Consider the following 27,022-nt stretch of genomic DNA (forward strand, 5'->3'; position numbering starts at 1 on the left):
TTTAAAGTGAACAAGCTACTACGGATTCCAGCAGTTTAATCTTTTCTAAACATCCAGCTCCATTACACAGTAACTTGCTTCACAGCTGGATTGGACCGTGTTGTCTTTGTGTCCCCTTGTCCCCCAGGGTGTGACGTTTATCTCTGCGTCACCCTGTTATTTTGACATCACTTATTGCCGGTTTGTGTATCACTCTTGTAAACATGTCCCTCCTGCCCCATACTTTTGCAGGTAATCTTTCAGAAATGTTGTATTTAGGTCCGTTTTCTTGAGCTGATGTGGTTTTCTGTGTCTGCCTTCTCTTGGAACTGCTAGAAACAAATCAGTGTCCTCCAAGCTGGCCACACCACCGGCTCATGCAAGAAATGATCAAAGAAGGGGAAGTGATCGCAGGACCTGTTGTGATCCTGTGACTTGTCTGACTGTGAGACAATTAATTTTGCAAATGACACCCGCATCCAATTTCGAAAGTAATGAGAGCTCTTTATAAAATAATTCCTTGGGACTTATTATGAGCGAATTGTTATTGGATAATCCGCGAGTCATCCCAGGTCGCTCACGCGTGCTCGGGTGACGCTGATGTTCCGGATGTGCAGAGGTGGATGGGCGCCGGGAGCCGTGTGTCGTGGGGACCGGCCGGGTCACGCGTGGCGCTGCGCGGCGGGGCCGCCAGGGGGCGCCGGGCCCGGTCACGGGGGCTCCGCGGGGACCGGCGGCCACCGCTGGGAACCGTGACATTGGCCACGGCTGTACGAGGTGCTTCTGACACAATAACTCCTCTCGTAACCTTACGTGGGTTTGTGATTGACACATTAAATGATTCTTGTCGTCGTTTAATAGTTCATCATATTGTTGTTGAAGTCGTAAGATGAAGTTAGCAGCATTTTGGGAAAATGTAAAACAATGATTGTATTTAAACAATTCAGATCAACACAGGCCTTTTCTCCTCAGTGTTTTTATGTGTGAGGACACAAGCAAGTCAAACCCACTGTGAAACTACAGAGTTTAAGCAGGCAGATGTTTATACACTAACATAATAGAACTGTCACTGTTTATTAAACAAATAGTACTGATGCAGTGGTAATAAGTAAAAATAGAAAAGTACAAGCCAAGGGGAATAGAAAAGCAATTCTATTTTTCCATGTATTTTACATTTGGAAATACTGAATCCATGTGAGTTCAGCCACTATCCCAGTTGCATTCGGCTTTTAGAAGATATTCTTTGCTTCTCTTGGCTCATCTCTTTGTTTCCCTCCCGAGTTATAATACTGTGAACTATAAACTCCAATGCAGATACATGCACAAAGAAGCAAAAATAATCATGTGCTTAGAACTGTGGATGTGTGTAATTACGGTTTAATCTTACTATAACACACCCTCAGAAATTCTGAGTAAATGCTCTTTATGTAGGGATGGTTTGTTATAACACAGTCTGAAGTTTGTTTTGCTACAGTAATGGAAGAGCCTGGTCAATACATTGATAGATTGGCAGATAATCTACTTCTATGCAAATTACTTCAAATTTATTAACATTTCAGTAGTATTCTAAAATTAAAATAATACAACATAGAAAGGGTGGGGTGAAGGCACAAGCAAATGTGTGCATACATACTGCTTGCAGTAAGAGCAGCAAGAAAAAGATTGCTTTCTCTAAGTCAGCCTGGTATAAAAGATCATATTAATAGGCCTAACTACTCAGTTATTGCTATTCTAAACAGAGTCATGGTTTATAGTAGCCTTTCTAAACGTCACTTTAGTCTGCATCTTCCTGAGAAGCCTGGTCTGCTCACAGACTTTGCTGTCTGTAGCTCAGTTGGTTTAGAAAACAAACAGAAATTATTTAATTCAGTATTTAAACAGTGAGATTATAGTTAATCTGCTTATGCCAGAACATTGCTGAGGCCAAAACACTAGATGTATAATATTGTTGCAACCATCCTGAATATTTAATTGTTAAATGATCTCTGTATATCACTGTCATGCTACTTGATAGAAGCTGAGTGGCTGAATTTGTGCTTTTGTGAAGTGCTTTGGGATCCTTGGAGAAAATGTGCTAGCATGCTTTTAATGTCCCTTTAGGTCTAAGACACATCAGACTGTGTTGGGGTTTTTTTGTATATGTTATAACGATGCCAACACTGGAGTATTTACTGCTTTTCATATGCGTGAGAATACTAAGCATATATATTTTTAAAGGAAATTCCAGAAGAATGTGAAACTAGCTTGTAACAATAATTTGTATGTTTGTGTCCATTGTTTTCAAGAATATGTAAATTGTTACATTATAGAACTTACTTTGAACCCTGCTACATAATTAGCTGCGCTAAACATCAGTATTCAATTTGGAAAATCTGTAGCCAAGTGTTTTATTAGAATTTCATGGAAAAGGAGAATGTGAACAAAACCATAGAGCAAATAATCTGAAATGCAGTTAAAAATAATGAAAACCAAGCATCAGCCACATAAACATACCAGATGAAGACACAGCAAATGAAGATCATAAAAAATAAACTGGAATAAAAACATGTAAGGCCTCTCCACTGAAGTAAATAGGGACATCTGCATCAGGAGTGATGAAACCTTGATCATTTGCTTTAGCTGAGGGTCAGTCCTGTCTGTGAAATTTATTATAAATCTCATGTTTAGGAGGAAATGACAGTAACAGCAAAGGTTTTTTGGTCAACAGGTTGCATAGGGCTCCTGCAGAGATTTAGTGTTCTGACAAATGTCCTCCTGCAAATCCAGTTCAGTTGATTTTGAATAGCCCTTGTGTTCCACCCTGTTATGGAGCTGCCACACAAGGACATGAGTCTGTACTGCAACGGCTGCAGTTCCCAGTCCCCGTGTGAGCATAGTCCTGTGTTGTGTGAGTCGGTGTGACACCATTCACTCTGGTGGGTGAGGCTGGAGCACACATCTAGCTTTGCTGACTGTCCTGTAAGGCTGGAAAACCTGAGCAGAGGGGCGGGACGTAGCTGGCTGTATCTTAGAAACACAGAATCTTACAATAGTTTGGGTTGGAAGGGACCTTCAAACGTCATCTTGTCCAACACCCCTGCAGTGAGCAGGAACATCTTCAACCAGATCAGATTGCTCAGAGCCCGGTCCAGCCTGGCCTTGAGTGTTTCCAGGGATGGGGCATCTTCCACCTCTCTGGGCAACCTCTTCCAATGTTTCACCACCCTCAGTGTAAAAAATGTCTTCCTTATATCTGGCCTGAATCTCCTCTCTTTTAGTTTAAAACCATCACCCCTCATCCTATCACAGCACGCCCTGCTAAAGAGTCTGTCCCCATCTTTCTGATCTTGACCTGCTGCATTATATTTACTGAGTGTAGGATTCTTCAAGCCACCAGTGTGATTGATCATAACCCCCAAAATCCTACCAAAATCAAGATCGGCATTACAATAATTAGCATATGTTCTGTACTCACCTGTACAAGTCCATGTATTTGCACCTCCTTGTTTGTCTTGCTAGGTACACCAGCTCTGATACTAACTAGCCTTTCCGTGCTGTATCACCATTGCCTTTTCCAGTGCTCTAAAACCCAATCAGTTTCCAGATCCGGCATGAAATCCACTTTTACTTGCATCTCAGCACTGTACTTTCTAATATATATAAACCCTAAAGTGTCTGAGTTGTTTGCTCAGCCAAGTCCACCAGCCCATCTGTTTTTGTATCTTATTGCCCTCACTTTCATGTGTGTCAATTCCTCATGCCTCTTAAAAGCATACTCAGCTGTGCAAGAGATCTTCCCTTGCCTCTTTGAAGACTTTCATAGAAAAATCCAAATCCTAATCAACTTCATAAAGTACTGCGAAAGAAAGTAATAACTGTGCCCCAGCAGTTTATTGTATGGGATCTCTGGTCATCTGGTGCATTGAGAACTTGTTTGTTTGTGTTTTATCCTCCTGAAACAGGATGGAAGAGTCTGGTGTGTGTCCTAAATATTGCTGAATATGGTCAAGAGGGGAGCAAACACCATTAGTAATAAAGTTATCATGAGAGCATGTCCAAATTCCGCACGGTCAGCTGATGGGGAGTGTCTAGATTCCTGTGCTGTCAGTCATTCAGCATGCCAACCTGATGGGGAAATGATGATAAAAAACATCAGGGAAAATGGAAGAGGGATGAGACATACTGTAATCCAGGGTGCTTTGCCCAAGGCAGGAACACGGTTCTGTGTTGGTGTTTACAAAAGGCCGGGCAAGGCATTGTTCAAAAGAAAAGAGGTGCAATTGTGTGGGTTCGTGTGGGGAGGCGTTGGGAGGATGTCAGCCTGCTTGCTACATCACGATTTCACATCTTCTTTTGCCAGGATTATCAGGAAGGTGTCTAGAAAGCTGGTAGAAGGGAGCTCATTCTGGAGGAACAGTACCTGCCTGAAGAAGCAACAAGAGGTCAGTGGTGGGTGCAGCAGAAGGGGCTTGAGTGGGATGTGCTTGACAAGGAGTCAACGACATGGCAAATTACAGAAAAGCCACGGGAGGGTAGGATACAAAAAGGGAGGAGGCAATAAGAGAAAGATTATGATTAGGGAAAGACTGAAGCTTGTAGGAGGAGGGAGCCTTAAAAGGGATGGTGAAGAGAGAGCAGGGTAAGGGAAAAGGAGTGAGCAATGGATGGGGAAGATGGGAAGGGAGCGAATCTGGGCACAGGAGAAAATGCCTGGGAAGAAGTGAAGGAGTAAGAGTTGAGGGGAGCAGGGGAACGGAGGAATAAGCAGGGGGGCAGGGCCGTGTGTCCCCGGTTTGTCATTGCCCTGCGGCGCGGTGGGGCCTGGAGTAAAACAGCTGAAGCGAGCAAGGGGGCGCCTGGGATGCTCCGTGATGAACAGCGGAGGGTCCGGGCCGCGACCGCAGGCTCGGCATGTGCTGGAGCAGCGCTGCACTTTCCCAGCCCCCCTGCCAGGATGAGGGGGGTCGGAGGGAGGGAGGGAAGGAGGCAGCGAGCGGGACGGGGCCATCGACATCCAGCAGCAAACAAGCGTTCCGGAGCCGCGGCTTCCTGGAAACGGAGCCCAGCTGGGTGACAGGCAGCGGCGATAAGCGGCGGCTATCGGGGCCCTCCCAGCTGCCCGGCCTCCCCGCGCCGCGGAACAGCGCTCCGCGCCTCGCCGCCCGCACGGCAGGTAAGGGACACCTGGCCGCGGAGAACCGCGGAGCGGATCCCGCCGGGGGCTCCCGGGGGAGCGCGGGGTGCCGGCTGTGTCTCCGGGCGGGGAGAAGCGCTGTCCCGCCCCGCTGAGCGCCGGCGGAACGCGGGCAGCGACCCCCGCCCTGCCCGGCGGCGGGAGGTGCGGGGCAGGGGCGCGTCGGGACCGCCGCTCCGGGCACCCGGCGGAGAGACGGGGCCGGGACGCGCGGGACAGCGGGAGGCTCCGGCACCGCATCGGTAGGTGAGAGCTGCAGGGCACCGAGAGGGGGGCATGGAACCTATGGCGGGGGTACATGGCACCTATAGGGGGGTGCATGTCACCTATAGGGGGGGTAGGCTCCTTAGGAGTCCGCGGACATCTGTAAGTATCTGTAAGGCAAGCTCCGAAGGATGCTGATATTCCTTCAGAGGCTGCACTGGTGCAAAGAGTGGCGGCAGCTTTTTATCCAGGGGTAAACACATTCACAGCAGGAAACACCCAGGAACCCCCTGGGACGTGAACACTCGGCTGGAGCTGCTGGAAAAGAGGAGCAGGACAATGTTTATGCCATCCTGTAGGGTTTGTGTTTTGGAGATGTCATTGCATGGGCTGGTTATATTTTAGTGAACTCTTTTTGTCTGCGTGGAGATAACATTTTATTTGCTCATAAATACGAATTGAGGTTTTGGGTCACAGCCCAGTTACATTTAGCTTCAGACAGAGTTTAATTTCCCTTTTAAAAAGTGTTTTAAATAAGTTGGGCCATATGGAAATTGAGTTGTTCATCAACCAAAGAAACTTGGAGGAATTTGAAAACTAAGGTTACATATTTATTGAGCATTTTCTTGAGTATTGAACCAGAGTCAGAGTACAGCACCAGTACTCAACTCCTGATTCAGTCATTTCCTTTGTTGGGATCAAGACTTAATCCGTCTCTACCTGTGTTTTCACAGCTGTAAAACGGGAGCTACACCTATTAATGAGGGGCATTACATATTCTTTTTGGAAAGACCTTAATTAAAAAAAAGGCAAGGGAAACTAATTTGTAAGGGTAGTAAACAATGTAAAAAGTACCTGAGGGAACATTTCATCTTGAATGGAGAGATATGTCTGAGAAAGATGTGTCTAAAGGAACATGCATATTAAAAACTTCTTTGCTGTTGTATTCATTTCTTGTGCAGTTAATCGCTTACATGCTGCTGCTCTGAATTCTGCAGAGGGGATGACATAAGCACCACATGTAGAAGTGCAGGAAAAGCTGCACAAACCTGCCAAAATGGGCTGTAGCTGTTACTGAATGGCAGGCCAAGCCCGCTTTATGCCCCAGGTCTAGACAGGCACTTGTATGAGATACAACACATGCGATACAGTAGCGAACAACTAGCTTGGTAAAGTTTTCCTATGATTAGAGTCTGGATGCTGTTTACAGGAATTAAAGGGCTTCCCTGAGAGGACAGGTCCTGTGTCCCTGTGTAGTGCTCGATTCTCAAGTCAGTCAGTAACATTGTGGTTACTTCTGTTAACCACATGGAGCCAAGAACAGGGAAATATAGGCCAAACAGTGAGTTATGTAATGGTATTCCCTAAGGGGCAGTATAAAAATGAGATTATTTCCTTCTGTCAAGACAAAAAGCAGCAGCACAGTTACTCTGCAATGTTCACTCTGGCACTGGGTTCCTTCAGAGCAATCCAGGCAGGGAGCTGGGACCCTGTAATAGCAGATCCTCCAATATCACTTTGTTCCCTTCCCCAGCTAATTCCTTCACAAATACTCCTTTGCAATATAATCATAAAGAATCCGAGAAGTGGAATAGATCCATTATGGCTAGAAAGGGAAACCAGACTCAGTCTATGGGGAAAGTTTTGGTTTTAATGTGTCTCTTTTTCAGGGGTTTGAGGAGTGGTAACGGGGGTTATAGTGCACCAGGACAAGAACAGAGGTTCTGTGTACAGAAAGTTGTACAAGGTAAAGCAAGAGAGTGAGAACTGTCCCAGCAGGTTTGTTAATTATGCCATTTGGGTGAAATAAGTAGAAAGGCTAGATTGGAAGTGAAGGAGATATTTATGTAAAGTCGTAGGTTTAATATTAGTTAAATACACACACTCAATCTTAGCCAAAAGGCTCAGAAAAAGGGAACAGACAGAGCTGAATTATCTAGACTGTTGTTGGCCAGAATTGAATTTTGGAAGGTAATTGGTTGGTGATGATCCAAAATTATACAGACAGCAAGTCTTGCAAGGGACCTTTAATGACTGCAGGTGCTCCAGGTGCTGGGTTTAATTCGAATTGTGAGGTGGCACCTCCAGAAGTGCAAAAGGGACACACGTATTTATGAAATACCAGGTTTTGTCCATTTTTTCAACTTTTCCATTTCGGTTGCCAGTTTATTCTCCCTGAGCACAGATTGCTTTAAACCAGTACGCCTTCAAAGACAGAATGCCTCAAACCCATCATTTATATTCAATTCAACTTTTTAGGGAAAGAATTTCATTTTCAGCCAATCAATACATCTAATCATTAATAATTTAGAGGATCAGAACACCAAGATGATCTTGTCTTCTATGTCACTAATACAGAAAATTAGCAAACCAAATTATGTGTAACCGATCTAGATTTGAATTTAGCTGTTTCAAATTAAATAATAAAATTAGTTTCATGGGGAACTTAAAATGCAATTATTATTGGAAAAGTAACTGTGTCAGTGATATTTTGTTATTCATCAGATATGTTCTTTCCATGAATTCATCCCTGACCTGCTTGATGGAGTAGCAAAAATCCACTTTTGTTATATTTTTAACTCTCACTAGCCCAGACTGAGTTATGTGGTAGCCCTTACAAATTGCTCTGGCCTTTCTATCATGAATTAACATATACGGTAGAGTTTATATCTTGAGGCGTCAATCTCAGTTGCACAGTAAAATACCCATAATAATTGTCATTGGATTATAGTCATACCAAATGACTTTAAGATTTCCGACTGAATTGTCAGGACTATTAGTGATTAAGAAAACAAACTGACTTGGGGCTCTAAGTTTTTAGTCTTGTTTTTCTTCCTTTCTCTACAACTAATTTGTTCAGACTACGAATTGGGAGAATGCTGGCAGCCCAGGCTGGGATGTCCAAGACTTCCAGTAAGAGTCATCAGGTTCCTATAATTTCAAGTAAGACCAGTAAAATCCATTGATCTTCAAGAGCTCCAAGAGCCAAGGACTCCAAGTTTCAGTGCGAATAACTAATAATAGAGGCATCAGAATTTAACAGACTCTTCAGACATTTTGGTCTTCTGGGCTTCTGACATATCTCATCTGTAAAATGGTCACAATACAGTAATATTTACATAGTACTGGGGAAATGATAAGAAATCAATATCGATCTTTCTCCATTACATAGGGAGGGTTCTATTGATGATCAGAGAATGGACCTTGTTCCTCTTAGCTGAATACTTTCCTCACTTATTTCATGTGGTAGGGCCAGTAGTAATAAAGCACTCGTCATTTTGTTTAAAAAAAGCTGGCTTGTAGAATGTGTGCTCACCACAAGAGTTTTCTCTAACCATTGTAGAAACATTCTTCAATTTGTAATTCTAAGCTATACGTAAATATCGGTAGCTAATATTCCATGTGCCTGTGGAGGTGAAAAGGGTGATCTGATTACATGTATTTGCAGATCTCTATTTCACATTCTTGCAGACCAGAACAACAACATGACTTTCTTCTTTCAGGATAGTTAATGTTCTGGCCCAGAATTACAGCACCAGATGTGTTGCCACAGAAACAATTTAAAGGGAGAAGGAATTGTGAGCAAATTGTCTTTCTAGTGGAAAATGTCAAAGCAGCATTCCTGTTTTAGAGCTTCTCATTGGTTCCTGTGTGTGTTGTACACGTGCACAGCAGAGACTAGGGGAGAATTTTGCTTTTTTGTTTCATACATCTGTTAGCATTTCAAAATTCTTTATATAGGGTTGAAAATTGAAAAATATTCTATTATGGGCACAAGTGATGTACCTTAGAGACTCTTTTATTAAATCCTGACTCACTTTTAGAAGCTCTTTTCTTGAGCAGCGTGCGGTGCGCTAGCTGATTGACTTAGCTTCACTTGCAACTTGCTTTGGAATAGATTTCCAGAATAGCTGTTTCTGTGAAAGGAGGGAAACATTTGACTAGATAAAATTATCCCAGATTTTGATGCTGAGAGTTAGTAGCACATTCTTTCTTACTACAATTGACATGCTGATGAAAGGTGGAATGTATATAGGAAATATTTTGTTTTCAGTCTTGCCCTGGAAGCTTTAAAGAGCCAAAGCCCTTGATTTTAGGTAGCATTACTTTTTCTCAGAATACTTGCCACAGGATACTCTACTCATCATATCTTTTTGTCAACTGCTACAAAAATGTTTGTCTGAACAACATGCAACATCATTTACCTTAATATCCCCTTTTCACTTTTTTGACCACAAAAGGATGTCTGTATCTTACTGTTTTGCACACCGTTTGGGGTAGAATAATGAGAAAAACATCCAGGAAGGCTGGGTGGAAACATAGCTGAAGGAAACATAATTGCATTTATCTTATCAAAACCCAGGCTGAAGTTCATGTCTCTTTGGAGTGATGGAAATATTTTACCATATGCATCTATATGAGTAATGCTACTCTGTGATTTTGGAGGGTAATGAACATATGGTGTTATGCCAAGAAGCTTTGTTTTATAATTGCTTGTTTCGTTCATTATTTTCCCTCCGTGAAATTTATTTTTTAAAAATCTTTTTTTCATATAGCCAGACTTTTAAATGTCCCTTGGTTTGGAAAGATGTAATTTATTTCCTTTGATACTAATTTTTTATTCAAATCTGAGATCTTCACTTTTCCTTTGATGGAATAGTTTATAACAGAAGTATAAGAATATATCCAGGTATATTAGAGTTCGATCAGATATGCTCATGAAAATAATTTGACCTTAGTTTAAGTGTCCTACAAGAGTAATCTTTTGAAACCCATCAGTTTTGGAATTAGACTGTATACTGAGTCACACATTTGAATTTTGGCAGGTTCACAGACATGTGCATCACCAAACAAGATCAGCCATGAAGATAAGAAATTCATTTCTCTCTTGCATTCCTGATTCAGGCAGAACTCCAGCTGTGGGTGTGGAAGGAATGCAGAGCCGGGCCCAGAGCTTGTGTCTGCACAGGTTAGAAATGAACTTTCAGTGTGAAATTTGGATCTGAGTTGGCGTCCATATTTCCCTAGAAGACCACAGAGATCTGAGTCCAGGTTTCTGGTTTGGTTCTCCTTGGGGCTAAATCAGGCCTTACGTTTGTAAACTGATCTGAATGTCCCATTCATTAGTTCACACCCCTTTTGTCTCATCCCAGGAGAAGGTGAGTTAGTCTTTCTTTAGGCAGTAGAGCTTTCCCAGACAGACACTGTAAACTAGAAATATAGGTACTTACAGTTTTCTTAAAAATGTCCTTTGGGCCTGAAATTTCTCGTGCTTGGTTTCAATCCAGTATTGAATAAGACTGGAAAGTTTGAATAATGTCAGTTCAGCTGCATGTGAGTTATTCAAGTGCATTTTAGAAATATGTACTTTCCACTTGCATTTTTTCCATAATTCTCTGCACTTACATAACCTCTGGTTTATTATTTAAATTGACACAGACTTGAAGAGGGAAGAGTCATTCTCCAATACTCGAACTGAACAGATAAACAACAGGGAGGCAGTTCAAAGACCTCAGTGTACTTTAAAATCTTAGTGTTTACTGCGGAAGTGTTAGCCTGAATTGGTTTATATTTCTAGTAGTGCAGACAAAATATAATGTAAATAACCTTCAGTTTATCTGTGGGCTGAATGTCTGCAATTTTTACCTTATGTAATTGAAATTATACAAGAAGAGTTTAGAAGGTTTCTCTGAATTATAAGGAAGGATTTTGTTTGATGAGATCTGTAAAGTTAAAATAGTAGGCCCAGAGTTTTCAGAAAGATTTGACACGCAGAGGTATTTCAAATGCATATGCAGCTCTTTGTGCAATTATTACAATAGAGTGCATGTTGTGTAACTGTGAGTGAAAATGTGACCAATACTTGATCTATAAGGAAAGTTCCAAGGCTTTTCTGAAGTTTTGAAGATAACTGATTTGTAGCAAGTTGGTTACTTGTTTTTTACAATGGAAGGTGAAACAAAAGTACCGTTAAAATGGATGGATCCTGTCTAAAAATGAATCGATTTAATTCTCTCAGTAACTTCACAGCTTCAGCATCACCGTATGCTTGTTGTATAGACATATATAACTACACATTGCCATGTGCCTTTTTCAGGCTTTTAGTACGATAGTATATGCCCAGACTTCATGAAGATTTGTCACTAGGCTTTTGTTATTCATTGTCTGAAATGGAAGCCCACACAGTGATCCTGGAGGTAACGCCACCTTTGAAGAGAGTCCTGCATGTAGAATACTCCTTTAATTACCCACGACTCCCGCTGAAACAATAGAGCCAGCCTTTGTGTAGCTGCTGAAGTCACTGCATCTTGTTCCTAATTCCAGTGAGGCTGAGTTGTGCCCCTCCCTTTTTCTGAAGTGTTCACATGCCGATGTGTTGTGCAAGCAATATAATTTGTTAACAAATAAAGAATAATTTAAATAACCTTAGAAAAATCAGTGCAGGCATCCCAGTTGCCAACAAATAAACATCAGAAGTGAGTGCAAAACAAGTTAGTAGCAGTGCAAAGTATTTCAAAATTGCTTGAGCTTGGGTTCTTCAAGAAAAAACCCACAAGTCGAAGGAGTATGTGCTCTGCAGGAGAAGGCTTGGGATAAGAGCACACACAGTATCTTCTGGTGAGATCTCCAGTTCAGACAGAACTTCTTCATCTGCCCAGCCTAGCTTGTCTCCTCCAGAGCTGTAGTAACACATTATGAATCTTCCCCTCTATGTGTATTAATTTGACTGCTCTTCATTTCATTTAAGGCAATAAGCAAGTATATTTTGACCTGTAATTGTCAGATTATCTTTACAATACAATAAAACTGTAGCTTATTGTAAAATATCTCTCTTGAATAAGCCAAGTCATATGGAGCAAAACAGCATTTTTCTATTATAGCATTGGATGCACTGTGTGCCATTGCTGCTGTAACTGTGTCAAGATCTGGATTTAATTCTGAATCTGAGTTAGTATATTGTTGGAATCATTTGTCGACATGCATATGTTAAATCTGAATGGTTGTTTCTGAATTTTGAAGATCACTCAAGAGTGATTTTTGGCCAGTAAGTTCTCTGGTCTGTACACTCTCAATGACCATTCTGTAGAGGATCACAAATGCAAGTTTGTGAGATCTATGATCCATGCAGTGATGGTTTGAGGTTCATATGACAAGGGTGGGAGAACTGCCAGGGGACACAGAACATGACAGGGACGTACTGTTGTACGTGCTGCCTGTCCAGCCAGGCGCGGTTCCTCATTGATGGGAAGGCGTACGGCTGGTGTGCTCAGAGCACTGCCAGCGTTCTGGACACTGCTGCCCTCAGCACAGGCTCGTCTGGCGAGAGGTGTGGTGATTGTCTTTCACAAATCGTGCCTGTGTGTTGCCCTGACATTTAAAGTTCTTTGCTGGTGATCTCAACCATCACTAGGACTCCTTAAATTCTCAATCCAGCAACAGCTATGGGAATATAGACTATGCATTTGGCCGTCCGTTTTTCTGTTAGATCTCTCTGCAGCTCTAATAACTATAACTTAATGCAAACCTGGCTGGCTTTTCCCTGCACACCACATTCTGAAGGCGACTGTTTGTCTCTGTTCTATTAGGACAGTAGGAGCTGATGAATTAAGGATCAGAATGTACAGTGACCTGGTTGATACCTTCAGTCTTTAGCTCTTTGCTCTTGGGTAAGAGCTCTTCACTCTCTTGAGTCCGTATATGTTGGCATTACAGTTCACTCCTTCCACGTTGAAGAGGAACTAAGAGAATTTTCTTACAGGGTTCCCAGTTTTGTGAAGTGGCACAATCCTATTCTGCAAAAGTGGCCTCAATTATAATTGGCTCATAGGTAAGTAATGGAGTCTGGGTAACGCAGACGAAGTCAATTTACATCACAAAAATGAGTCTTGTTTTATGAGGCATGAAGGACTTTTTTTGTAACCTGAGAATTGTAGTTGTTCTACGCTTGCCATGCAGTCATACTAAGCCTTGTTCTGTTCTTAAATGTAGTACTGCTATAATTTTGTCTCAGTTGAGGTTTTTTTAAATGACATAGCCATATGATTTAAAAGCTCCTGCTGCTGTATTGTTATGACAGCGTTGTATGCCAATCCAGTTTCCCTGATGCTTCATAGCAGTACATCTGTACTAATGAAGTCCTTGTAGTATCTAAAAAAACCACAAGTAATAAGCCCCTCTCTATAGATTTTAAAACCTGGTCTATATTACAGATTCCTTCCCTCAGCTAAATTGGGTGAAGTCTGTGAAAAACAGTTTCTTTTACCAACATGGCTGAATTAGAAAAGGTGCACATGCAGAAGCCGTTATAGTGCACAGTAAACTTGTGCATCTGTGCATACTAATTATTTTAAGTTTGGGGGATAGTTGTAAATGCACTGATAGAAAGCACAGGCTTGCCAAGTTGTGCCATTCATTCTAGAACTTTTTGTAGTAACAAATATGAATATTCTGATAGCAGCGAGGTGCTGGTAGTATAGTTACACAGAAGGCATTCACATCAAAGGATTTTTTAGATTATCTGTAGACTACTAATACCTTTCAAAACTATACTATATGTATTAAAACAACAAAGCTTTCTTGTGTAACTGTATAGATCTATGTTACAAAATTTCTGCCATAGCTGTGACAACTAAGAGGAACATTAAAAAATGAAACCCGTAAAGATTTAACTGAGCTGGCAAAAATACTCATAGAATACGCCTTTTGCCAGGATTGCCCGTGTCTTTCGGGGAGAGCAGTAGAAACACACTGGCAGAAGACCTCAGTTATCTCTGTTGTTGGAGTTTTGTTGTACTTACACATAGATGCAGAGTAAACCAGTCCAAGGTATAGGAGAAACCCCTTGTGATGCTGAAAAATGTGAAACACTAAGCAGATGTGACTGCTAGCTACAGTAAAAGCTTTGAGTCCTCAGGGAACAAACAATTGCCTTCAAAGTCTTTGAAGAAATTTGAGACAGAGAGTTGATTGAGTTTTTCGTGTGTGCACAAAACTGAAATGCATTTTCACGAGCGACTCTCACCATGTTTGTTGATGATATTCATAACATTTCAAGGGACCTTAAAATTAGATTAGCCTTTGGCCTAAATGTCGAAGTGGTTTGGTCTCAGCTGATCCTGCTACTGGGCAACTTCTGCTTAGCACTTCCAGTAACGTCTGCCTTCTCCTCCCAGTGAGTACGTCTCTTGTGCTTGGGCTGGGTGATGTGGAAGAGTCTGCCATTTCCAGGAATTTATTATCTCTGGCAGAAGTCTTGGTAGTGTGGGTTGTTGATAAGTGGGAAGTAAACATGTGGCTGATGAGGCAGTGCACTTTCCGTGGCTTACCACCAGTCCCATTTCACGTCGCAGCACACAGTGGTCCTCTGAAAAATAGCTTTTCTACCATTAATTAATTGTAAAAATTATTTTCACTGTGTTATTTTGGTTATAACTTAGCTACTTTTTGCTCAATTCTAATGTAGAAATAGTTTTTTAGTGTTTACAAATTCCAGTCGCGTTAGAGACATCATTTTCTGGTCTTGCTAGAATTACTTCTGAATTAAGAAATAAGTGTGGCACCACAGAATCACAGAATCCCAGAATGTCAGGGGTTGGAAGGCACCTGGAGAGCTCATCCAGTGCAATGCCTCCATGGAGCAGGAACACCCAGATGAGGTTACACAGGAAGGTGTCCAGGCGGGTTGGAATGTCTGCACAGAAGGAGACTCCACAACCCCCCTGGGCAGCCTGGGCCAGGCTCTGCCACCCTCACCAGGAACAAGTTTCTTCTCATATTTAAGTGGAACCTCCTGTGTTCCAGTTTGCACCCATTGCCCCTTGTCCTGTTACTGGTTGTCACTGAGAAAAGCCTGGCTCCATCCTCCTGACACTCCCCCTTTCCATATTGATCCCCAGGAATGAGTCCCCCCTCAGTCTCCTCTTGTCCAGCTCCAGAGCCCCAGCTCCCTCAGCCTTTCCTCACACGGGAGATGCTCCACTCCCTTCAGCATCTTGGTGGCTGCGCTGGACTCTCTCCAGCAGTTCCCTGTCCTGCTGGAACTGAGGGGCCACAGCTGGACACAATATTCCAGGTGTGGTCTCCCCAGGGCAGAGCAGAGGGGCAGGAGAACCTCTCTGACCTACTGACCACCCCCTTCTAACCCACCCCAGGTACCATTGGCCTTCCTGGCCACAAGGGCCCAGTGCTGGCTCATGGCCATGTCACCAGTATTAACCTTTAGTGAATTTCAAAAGAGAGTTTTCGTATGCCCAAATAGATTTTTTCTATTTTGTGACTGTGAAACATTTGAACTAAATGACAGTAACAAAACAGCTGAAGAAAGGAATTTTATAAAGGCCAAGGCCGATCTGTGCTCAGTTACTCTGGAGGAAGGCAGCACCACGCTCCTTTGGAGACGTGTTGTCAGAACCGGGTATGTGAGCTCTCCCTACACACCTTCCAGGGAAACAGCTGCTTTAGGAAAAACACTTGAAACAGTAGTCTTTGCTAAGCTATATTTTCTAGGCTGAAATAGGTTTAAGTGGTGCTCCATGGAGTCGTGATGATTACAGATTTTTGTAGTCTTTCCTGGGCAAACTATGTCTGGAATCAGCACACAAGTTTGACTCTTCTTTGAGGAAGAGTATTGCTGTAATTCTGTTTAGGCTTGAAATAATCAAAAGCTGTCTTCTAGGCAGAACCAGACTGACAAAGCTTGAATATCTGGTTTAAAAGTACATGTAGTCCAGTTCAGACTGCATTTTGCTTAATTGCTTGCTTCACCATATGTATCCTAATACACATTAGTCTTTCAGCTGTTTCCAAAGCCATCTCCTTTTGAATGTTTAATATTTAAGAACCAATTAGTTCCATTTTGTTTTGTTTGGATAGTTTGCAATTGAGCATTCTTTCAAGTGGGCTTTATTTAGCTAATTCCATCACAAAAATAAGCTCTAAGGGAATGAAGATAAGTTCAAGCTAGCCAATGTTTATTTTTGTTATTAATAATTTATATTATGGTAGTGCCCTGGGGAACTAGGGCCCCACTAAACCCAGTTTCCTCTGTATGTGGTGACTGTGTCTCACAAAGCCTTATGCAGCAGAAAATTAGTTTTGCTGCTTTGGCTTAGTGCAGGGAACCTGCTCTGTACTGCGAGGGAACGTACTTATGAAGAGCATATCAAGACAAATCAAGAAGAAACTTGTAAAGAAGCTTAAGCTACGAACAAGAGGGAAAACCTGATGCATCTATTCTATAGAAAGCCAGTCACTAATGCATTTTTCCAGTGTGAGCGCCAAATCATGCCTCCAAAGGTCGTGTTTGTGCTCCCTCTGAAGTTCTGGCAATGCTCCCGGTGACTCTGACGGGTGCAAGATTAGGCAGAGAAGCGGTGGTCCTAAAAACCTTATCTATTTCTTAACTAGCAGCAGAAGACACTTTATTTTATAAGAAGATGCTGATGGGCAAAATTAGTTTAAAATTTTTTCATGGTTAGTCAGACTTCTGTCAGAAGTTACGGGCTTCACAATATCTGATCCTCAATAATTGGTCTACAGAAGCCTTGAGAGGAGTGATTTAAATTTCTTTCACACCTGATAAATGCAAAGGAGATACAGAGCCAAAGCCTGGACTTCTGTAAATACGCTGATTTGAATAGAGGTACAGCAGTTCACGTAGACCGAGGGTCTGGCCTGGTCTCTGTGGGATAATTGTGTGAGTTAAGTGGAGGGAACCGGTGTTGGGATGAACAGGGCTGCGAAGTGGAAGAGCCTTTAAGTTACCGTAGCACTGCGAAGTTTCATTGTCAGTGGATTTACCATCCTTCTCTCCTCCCTTTGTGTGGGAGCAGCAGGCTTTTCTCTACTCTTTCCATAACTCCAAATTCAAAATCTGGGCAGAAATTTTCCTGACGTATTTGTTCCATATTCCTGTCCTCGTTAATTCAGTTTAAAGGGAGTAAAACATCTGTTTCCAAGTACAGCAGTGCGGTTAGTATTTAGGCCTTTTTTCATGCAAAAATCACTAAATCTGGCCATTTAAGACACAGTTTTTATAGGAGCTAGAGTTGGGCTGTGCAAAGTTCACCTCATTAAAAACAAACCCAAACCAAAGAAAAGCAGAGAATAATAGCATAAAAAATGTGGGCCAGGAATGTCAGAGTTTGTATCAGAAACTGGTAAGAAATGAAGAGGAAAGTACAGATATATCCACATATATTCAAAGGTTCTTGTTTTTTTCCACAGGTGAAGTTGACATGCTTGGGGAGTGCCTACAGAAAGGGAACATTAGTACAGAGCATAGTGTTAGGTTACTATGACAGCTGCCCTAATTTGTTAGAAAAAATAATGAGGTCAAGCCTGTGTTAGAAGATATTGAGTAAACTCAGCACAGATAAAATGTTCAAACACAACAAATAATTTTTTTATGCTTTGCCTGTTAGTTGGCCATGACAGACATTCTAAATTGTCTTGATTTTGATGTCTCTTTCTAAAAAATACACCCTTTTTCACTGTCATGAGATAGGTGCAAACATTCACTAATCAATAGTGGAAATACTGACTTTGAAAAAACTAAATCTGTGTCTACTCAGCATTAAAGACTTTGCTTTAAAACATAAACCTTTTATCTCTCCTATTTCCCTCTTATATGATGTTTTGTATACTTCTTTTCTTTTTCCAGTGTTCTTTGGGATGCTGATCATAACTTAGCAACTTCATTATTTCCGTGGCACAAGATTGTCTCGGTAGTACTTTTGAGAATAAACCATGGTTGCCACAGGAAATTGACTTAATGGTTTAGTTCTTAATAAATGAACGATTTACTTGATCAGACAGCTAAATGACAGCGAGTTTCTCCCACTCCAGAAGCATGCCCCGGGACACATACCATTATATTGTGATTCACAGGCTTCTGTTTTTGAAGATATCAAAATACATCCCACATACCGGGAACATCAAATTTCATTGTTACTGGAAGTTTGTCATCTGTTTTGGTTAATGTATCCTTGTCAGTGTAATAATCAAAACATGTATCTATCCATCATGCTGGTTTCTATTGAAGCTTAGACTTGGGACTTCCTACAACCCTAAGGCTGAGATAAAGGACCTTCCTTATTTCGTGATTGACCTGGAAATAAGCTTTTAGGAGGCTCCTGCATTAACCGGTGGATGGAGACACGGTCACACCTAATGTCTATCTGTAACATACATTCAGGCATAGATTGAGGAAAACAAGGTGAATGAGATATGTGTTACAGAAGAATGTTCTTTGGGCTTCCCAGTTAAGAAGGAGGAAGCTCTCAAGGGCAGAGTTGGTAGGATTCAGGGCCTTGCTGCTGGGCATATTTGCCTTTGTCAGAAATGGAAGAGCCTGTTCATCACTTGTAAATTGCTCTCCCTTGGTGCCATCTGCTTCTTCTCTTGTTAGGAATTTAAGTGTTCATTATATTGTAGCTAACTGCAGACCCAAATTCTCCCCAAGCTGAAAAAGCTGCAAGTCAGGCTAGCGTGTGGAGCCTGCCACATTCCTCAATCTCTGATTCAGGCTTGCAAGTTTGTCATCAAGTTTGAAATTGAAACCAGAGGAGCCAGCAGCAAGCCCTGTGCTCATAAATCAGCTAATAATGGGTGAATTGTTCTGTGCCTTCCCCTAAAGAGGAAAGCAAAACTCAGTGCAGAAGTACTCACAGCAACTAGGAGAGCTGGGATCCAGGCAAGCCTGGCGAAACTACGTGTGGCTACATGAATATGACACATACTGGCAAAGGAATTAAACGGGGATTTTGGTTATTTGCAGTAACTGATTCTTTTCTTATTACAACAGTACCAGTAAGTTACAGTGGGATTTACAGCCAACTTTGATTCCAAGTAACGAATTTCCATAAAAGCAATAGGCACAATACATCAGCGTGTGATCTGTGACAAGGTCTCCTTTGTGCTTCATCTGTTTGATATCTGCTGCCACTAGAGGGAGGTACCAAATTGACCGCAAAATTATGTCTTGAAAAATAGTTTCCAGGTCATTAACGAAGTATGGGCCAACATTTGCTGCTGGGATTCTACTGGAAATCTGGAATAAATGGCAGATTAATTTCCTTTGGATGTGCACCAGTGTCACTGAGAATAGAACTTGGATCTGAATGCTTAGATGAAAACTAATTAGAAATACAGTAACGTTTTGAATCGCAGGCTTGAAAAACAGGTCATCTTGGACTTGAAAGCAGAGTCCTGCGTTCAAAGAACTACACTAGAAATGGTTACATCAGAGACACCACCTCCAGCACAGGAGAAGCTGGCTGAGGGCTGCTCGGGAGATTTACTGCTGCATAGGAAACCTGGGCTCCACAAGTTCATTTCCAGAAGCTGCCATAAAGCTGTAGAAGGGCCTAATGACTAAAGCAATAACTTGGATCAAAGCCATTTATCTGATTTTCTTTTATGGCTTGAATATGGCTAGGAGGAAACTATGTCAGGTATGTAGTATTTAAATATATATTTAAAAGTTGAATCTGCCTAGATAAAGGTTTCAAAAGTACCAAAATGAGGTACACGCTGGAGCCACGTCTTTCTAAATAATGTGAGCTGTGAATATAATTCTTATTAAAAATCAATTGAACTAACTCCTGAGAGCCTAAATTACTTTTGAAAATGGTTTTATATTCCTAAATCATTAAAGATTTTGAAATTACAACCCAGCAGACCTATGTTTGGTGAAGAGTAAAGGGTCTGTCTAATAATCTTGAGTTAAACAGGTTTAGGCCAAGAGGTTCTGTGGAACCCATGTGCAGGTTTGTAGGGAAGCAAAATTTTCTACTTGCAGTGAAATCGCTAAGTAATTGCTCACATTGCTCACTCTTAAACCAGCAGAATATTCTGGTGGAAGAATAACAGTTCATGGCTCTGTACAGCTGTATCCAGTGGGTTTTAGAGCATGGTAACTGACCGTACTTCTTTGGTAGAAATGGTTTTCTGCTGTGAATCCTTGTGCTGTGAGTCCTTTCCACAGAAAGGATGGATCTGAAGAAATCTTCCCTGTTTGGGTGTAATGCTGCGTTAAAATAGCTATACTGACATGTAGCATCAAGGGCACTTTCTGTCTCCTTAATTCAAATGATATTTCATCTCTAGAAAAATAACCAGAGAAATATTTCTTAGTGCTGCCAATAGCAGTATAAATAGAATGTTTGTCTAATTGAGCAAAAATGCTTAAAAGTTAAAGGGTTTTAGTCATAAATTTGGAATGTTTATCTAGCAGAGTAGGCATTGCTACTGAGGTCAATGGTTTTTCTAAAGAATGCTAAAGAGCAAAGATTAAATACAGTGTGTATTTTCCCAGTGGACTTGACACTGTGTGGTACACAAGATGCACATTTCATTCTTTGTTCAGCCTTCGTTACATCTACCTTTAGCGTAATTAGGGCTGAGTCATGTTATTATCACATCCCAGGAGTTTCATTAATTTTAATGGTCTGGATTCTTTACATGTCCAATGCTACAAAGTAAGTGCCAAGGTCTAGAAATTTCCAGCCAGTTCCAGGGTACGTTGAAATCACGAAAGGTTTCAGTGGTTCAGGCCTAGATCCGCCCTAAGACTTTGTTCAGAATGGTTGACCATATTGCAATACGTTGTGACAACCCGATCTTTTTTCTTTATCAGTGTCATAAAATGCCATTGTCTGCTGCAAGTGTTTTGGAATCGATACCACCCATCATAAGCATCCAAAAGTGTTTGTTAATTCCATTGTTCTTGAGTTTGGAAATAACGGGGAGGAAGAGAAATAATTGTGATCACATCAATGTGATGGTGGATAAATGTAGCCCAGTTTGCAAAATGTCTTAAATTTGACTTTTGCTGGAAATTTTCTAGTGTTAGGGTTGTCTTTTGGCCGGTTAAGTGTTTGCAATATGTATTTCTGTCAGCTAAAACCCTAATACAGATGCAGTTATAGCAGCAAAACAGTTATTGTGGTGGAGTTTACAATCAATTCAGGGAAGTGAAATAAGTAACTTAGCACCTTTGAAGGTTTTTGTGAAACAGCAGAGGATTAGTTGGAATCACAGATAATTTTAAAGTCCAGAGAGTGTCCCTGAAGCCCATAAATGTTCATCTGCTTCATCACCACGGATTTTGGTTATGTGCAGTGAACACTGAGTTTCAGGAGAGATGGTATAGAACCAACATACATTAATGGCAAATTTGTTTGGCTGTCATGGAGCTGAAGTTAATTTTATAAAACTACCATCTAAAAACATAGAGATTCTAAGTGGCCACCTTACAATAAAATCTGTGTACTATGCCATGCAGAAATCCACTTACTAAGAGGATTCTCCCTGTAAGCACAAATATAAGCCACATATTTTAGGCTCAAGGCTGCAGTCCCTCCAATGAAATGTTGAGCACATCTGATATTGAGAAAAAGATTGTGTCGTGATAATACAAAATGAAATCGACTCTGTTCAGTTTCTACAACTAGAAGAGAGAATAGCTCTGGTGTCCTTCGAAGTAAGGCTCATGTAATATTTAAAAATAAAATTATGTACAAAAATAACAGCAATAATCTAAAAATGTAAGGAGAAAGTTAACATCAAGCAGTATAAGATGAATGGTCATGATCACATAATATATCCAGAATCACAAACATGATCCTAAGACGCTGAAGTGATTGACATTTGATAGTTTGTGTTCAGTTGTGTTTATTTTCAATAGCAACTAATAATTTACTTGATTTCAAACTGGCTTTTATGTTGTAGGGCAGCCACTGCTTGATGCCCATGAGCAGTGGCACTGAGATACACGCCCGGGTGTCGCTCTGTGTGTGTCCTCAGCTGAAGGACACAGGAATCTGCTACAGTTTTTGTAGACACACAGCTAGAAGCAAGTGTGTGTCTCTTAACCAACTGGCCCTTCACAATTGGAACACTCTGCATTTTAAGGAAACAGTAATACCTTACTCTAGCAATAGTTCACCAAGTTTAAGTGAGCCTCTTGGAGATGTTAAAAGAAAAATGTGGCTACTAATTTAAAGTATGAAACATAAGCAGGAATATTTTGCAAGAAGTCAGTGAGTCATATTTTCCTCATAAAATTGTTGAAACCATCATGCTCAGAAACAATTAAATATGTGACTAGGGCTGGAAAAGTTTAGCTATAAACACAAACAGACACCAGCTTTTCGTTTGCAGAGGATGAAGGTCATTTGGCTTGAGGAATATCCTAATACCCACAGAGACAAAGCAGAACATGCAGTTTGTACTCACGGCTGTGTAGAAGCTCCAATGTTTGGCCCTATATGCCTGAATACTTGGTAACACTGATGGTCAAACGCTAATAGTCCATTATGGTAAATCATCGGCACATCATTGAAATAGGAACAACCATATTCCTTTAATTTGAAAAAAAACACTCTTTGGAATTATAATAAAAATACATTTCCGAGACCTGAAATCTCAGTCTTACAAATTAAAAAGTTGCAGTAGATTAGTATCTGGCAGTTCGGAGGTCAGTTTAAGTCTACCAGGCATTATAAGACTTTTTCGAGTCCTCTTGTTTTTTTTCTATTAATTTGGTGTTTCAGTTGCCCCTGGCAATAGACTCCTCCAGTTTGGGCTGATATGTCTGTGCTTTCCCTACAGCAGCCCCTAGTTAGCTGCGTGTTCGGGTTCTGTGCTCTTGGGGAAGATTCAAAGTGCGGAAGCGCCTCTGTCCCCGGGTGTAACCCCTGTCCTTCGAGGGTTGGAGACATTGGCCCGCACCGCAGAGGTTACAGCTTGGAAGAGAGATTTGAACTCGCCTTTGTTGGGGGTCCTTATCTGGGTTATTTCTAGCCCAAAGGGAGAGTCACATTTGAGATGTGCCCAGATGCTTTTTCTCAGGAGCAGTTATAATAGAGCTCAGCACTTACATACAGACAGTCTGGCTAGCAAGCCCCTCTGTTTAAACAACCGCATTTATAAATCATTCTTACAAATAAAATGTTGTCTTGACATCCTACTTATGGTCTTCTACTCAGACGTGTGAAATGAGCTGTAAGGTTTCTAGGTTGCTACAAAAAATATATCTGCAGGTGTGTACCAAGAGGTATTTGACTTTGTGGGCATTATTTCAGAGTAGGAAAGATAACCTCTTTACTGGTACTTTCCTAGCATTATTTAGATTCTCTTCGGTCTCACAGGAGGGAACTGTGAAAATGTGCTTGTGAATTGCTTTTGAATGTGGCTGCGTGTTACAGAACACGCCACGGTCAGTGGCCTCAAGGCCTGAGATTTGTGCAGTGAACAAAACAAAACAAACAAACAAACAGCTCATGAGAATTTTTAAATGCTTACGGCTATGCACAAGTGAGGTCCAATTCATTTCTCATTTGACTCATTTGCAACTGTGTATCTTCTTGAAGTCCAGAATTATATTTCATTTAAAAAAAACCAAAAAACACATGTGGCAACAGAGTCAAGTCTAGGCAATTTAAGCAATTTATTTATTTCACCAACTGAGTTTTGGGGAGGTCTGTGCATTTCCAGCTTCTACACATCTAGAGTTCAGTACCACAAATTTGTTCTTTGAGTGTCTTCTCACCATTTTCCACTTTTTGTTCCCTGTTAAGGGTCTGCCTGGTTTTGTTTGTTTCATATTTATATGCTTCAAAGGCTTGCAGGCTCATGCTATGCAGGCTTTAGGAGTCCTATAAAATTACACGAGCTTTTCCTGCACTTTCTTCCCCCCTTTTACTCATGAACCAACTTTCCCAGGTTAGAGGGCTGAAGAAGAGATCCTGGGAATCTGGCTTAGCCTTGATGAGGGATGTGGTCAATAGCCATGAGGCTATTCCTTTTATTTCTTCCTTTAACAGCTTGTTATGCAACTACATTTTTCAGTAAGTTACATGTTTTTTTCAGTCTAATGATCCTTTTGATGGGGTGACTGTTCACAGGCTCATAGGCATCTGAAAACTAGAGGAAAGAATGGAAAATATTTCGAAACTTCAGCTGTGTTGTGATGCAAGTACAATCTCTGATTAAGGGTGTTAAGGAGGAATACTTTCAAAGCAAGAGAACATAAGTGCTGTAGATTTTGATTAAAAGGTGACTAAGATACGCCTAAATTTTTCCATGTAACAGATTTTTATTGGTACTGCTGAGGCTGTGGGGTCACGTGGACTTCGATGCACTGAGATACAAAATACCTAGCCATGCCCAACACTTCTTTTGACAAACCAGGTAGCTTGCAAAGCAAGTAGCTGTTTGGCTCAACTTTGTCATTTTCACAACTTGCTCTAAAATCTTCTGTCTGTTTTTCACAGTTCAGGAGCTTGGCACAGCCTGTAGAACAGGCAAAGAAACGGGAGTCTGAGAGCTCAGCCCAGGGAAGGGACTGAGCAGCTTCTGCTGAAACAGCCACGTCTCAGTGCGGGATCTCTGCTTGTGGAAATCCGTGACAACCTCTGTTACTGCTTTGGGAGATAATGATACCTAAAGCATGGTCACTTACAGTAATTCCCTGTACTGATAGACTAACTCAGAAGTAGCAAAACGCTCTCAAATCTCACCCCCTCGGGAAGTCTAGTTCAGCCATCCAGGTCTTTATATGCAGTCTAGAAGAGCATTGAGTTGAATTGCTCTCCAAGATAGTGGCAGAGCCAGGAAGAGTCTTATCCTGACATTTCTGGGTTCCTGGTCTGATTAACTGTAGCCATGCTGCTGGGATAATGTCAGGCCTTGGGACTGAGTGCCGATGGTTCTTTCCAGTATCTGTGCTGATAGATTAAGAGCTCACTGTTCTTCAGAGCACATTCTATAACGTAGAACAAACTTCTGCATGGAGCATCTCCATGTAGAGCTCTTTGTTGGAATTTGTACTTCTCTCTACATATAGATACTCCAGCTTTTTGTGTTACTCAGTTTTACTCAGTTGTGGTGTTTACATTACACCAGCTTGCGGGGGGAAGGAGGGGAATTTTTCTGTATATTAACTGTCTGGGTGATTTTCTACAGCTGCTTTGAAGGATATGTCTGTTACTTATATTGTAACTTGGATTCTATAGACATATGGCAGAGAACACAATTCTCCAGAAAGCAAAAGAGGTTGACTGATGGAAAACAGAAGAGAGCAATCCAAGAGAAATCCTGCCAGAGGAGGAGCATGAACTTGAAATTTACTGTTGAAACCAGACTTCTGCCTTGGTCTTAAGTACCACACTCAGCCAATTGTACCTCTGAGTTCAGTGTGGCTCTGCACAGATACGAGGAACTGCTTTTTGGACCTGACTAAGTCTGGAGTTTAAGTGTTGCTCTGGCATCCATACCGATTTGGAAATACACTGGTTGGCCTGAACTCCTTAAGCAGTGGGACAATTACAGGTTTTTTAAAAAATCAGAAGATTAGAGAGCTGGTGAATTGAAGCTGTTCTGGCTTTTACATAGTGAGTTTGTAAAATCAATCAGAAATTGAAGAAGGCATGAGAGATTTCATTTTAGACTGTTCAGCCCCTTATTAATTGTATTGTGGATGGCAACAGAGGAAATGCATATAGCAGACAAGTCTTTTTTTCTATTTAGTCTGCTGTCTGTTATTCTGACTTTCCACTTCCATGCAGCTTTGCACTTGCAGCAGCACAAGTCGAAGCCTGAACTGCCAAGAAGGTTTTGACTCATCTGTTTTTCTGTTTATTTCAGAAGCCGATAGCCTTACTGTCTGGCAATCATGTCGGTCAAACTCACATTTGTCTCTCCTGGTGATGGGGGTGGTATCAGCAGGAGTTGTTCCTTCACTGGATTCAGCACCGTGCAAAGCAGAAAATTAGCGTAAGTAACACAAAAAGAAAAGCCCCTGATCATTTGGGCAACCGACATTGGGTACTGTGAATGTATTTTTAACTTAAGGCATCTGTGTGTATAATACAAGTTGTTCCTTATTGTGTGTTGTCGTGGTTCACTGATAAGAAGCTTTACTTCACACCATGCTATGGTTCTGCTATACACACTGTAGCTCAGAGGTGGCTGGATTTCAGAGGTTGTGTGTCAGACTGTTCGGAGTGTCCATTCCTGCTAGAAAAATGAAGACTTGTGACCCTTCCTGCTAGCAGCCGAATAGTAACCGGTGTTTTCTGACTAAATCCTTCCAAACAGTTCTAGTTCTTAAAAATCTCACAGACCTTTAAAAAGATGAATCCTGGCAAAACACGGAGCAGGACCCAGCTCAAGCTCTCCTGGAGTTATTTAAGCAGAGCAGAGTTACGTGAGCGGAAGGGCTGCATCTGGCAGCACCACAGGGGAGAGGAGGGAGGAACACAAACAGGCCAAGAAGGCCACTGCAAAGTAGCTGCTACGAGTAGCAGGTCTGTAGTACAGCTGAGGTTGCAGTCGAGTCTTCCAGCTTTCAGTCAACCTCCGTAATTGCTAAACCATCCTGTAATGTTTTTCCCTTTTTGCTTATCATAAGTAGCTGTGTGGTATTGCTCTATGTGGATAACTGCGCAGCTTTTCCACTAGAAGTACTCGTGTTCCTTTTCTGTATTTAGTGATCCCTGTATAGCCTGTCAAGTGCTTTTAGAAAATGTGATCTATAAATGGAAAATTAATCTCTGACTGCCAGTGCATGCTAGAATAATGACAAAGTGAATCATTTAGCAGTATCATATTGAAGTGTTGGAAAGTAGGCCTCTAAAAGTATTGTACTCCAAAAAACCTGAC

At 41.5% G+C, this 27,022-nt stretch overlaps 1 protein-coding gene across 21 annotated transcripts in view; it reads left to right on the forward strand.

Moving 5' to 3' along the window:
* The first annotated feature begins 4,315 nt into the window (after positions 1 to 4,315).
* The window catches only part of RIPOR3 (RIPOR family member 3), a 52,403-nt gene continuing 29,696 nt past the window's right edge, over positions 4,316 to 27,022 (forward strand). The window contains exons 1-6 of one of the 21 annotated variants that reach the window (XM_065032548.1): positions 5,138 to 5,394; positions 10,183 to 10,325; positions 12,943 to 13,023; positions 13,116 to 13,184; positions 25,375 to 25,752; positions 26,006 to 26,134. In XM_065032548.1, coding sequence (XP_064888620.1) covers positions 26,034 to 26,134 — 101 coding nt within the window. In that variant the 5' untranslated portion in view covers positions 5,138 to 5,394; positions 10,183 to 10,325; positions 12,943 to 13,023; ... (1 more) ...; positions 25,375 to 25,752; positions 26,006 to 26,033. The other 20 variants (XM_065032554.1, XM_065032549.1, XM_065032547.1 and 17 more) reach the window with 20 other exon arrangements.

The sequence above is a fragment of the Columba livia genome, chromosome 16 (genome assembly GCF_036013475.1).
Source record: "Columba livia isolate bColLiv1 breed racing homer chromosome 16, bColLiv1.pat.W.v2, whole genome shotgun sequence".
Classification (NCBI taxonomy): Eukaryota; Metazoa; Chordata; class Aves; order Columbiformes; family Columbidae; genus Columba; species Columba livia.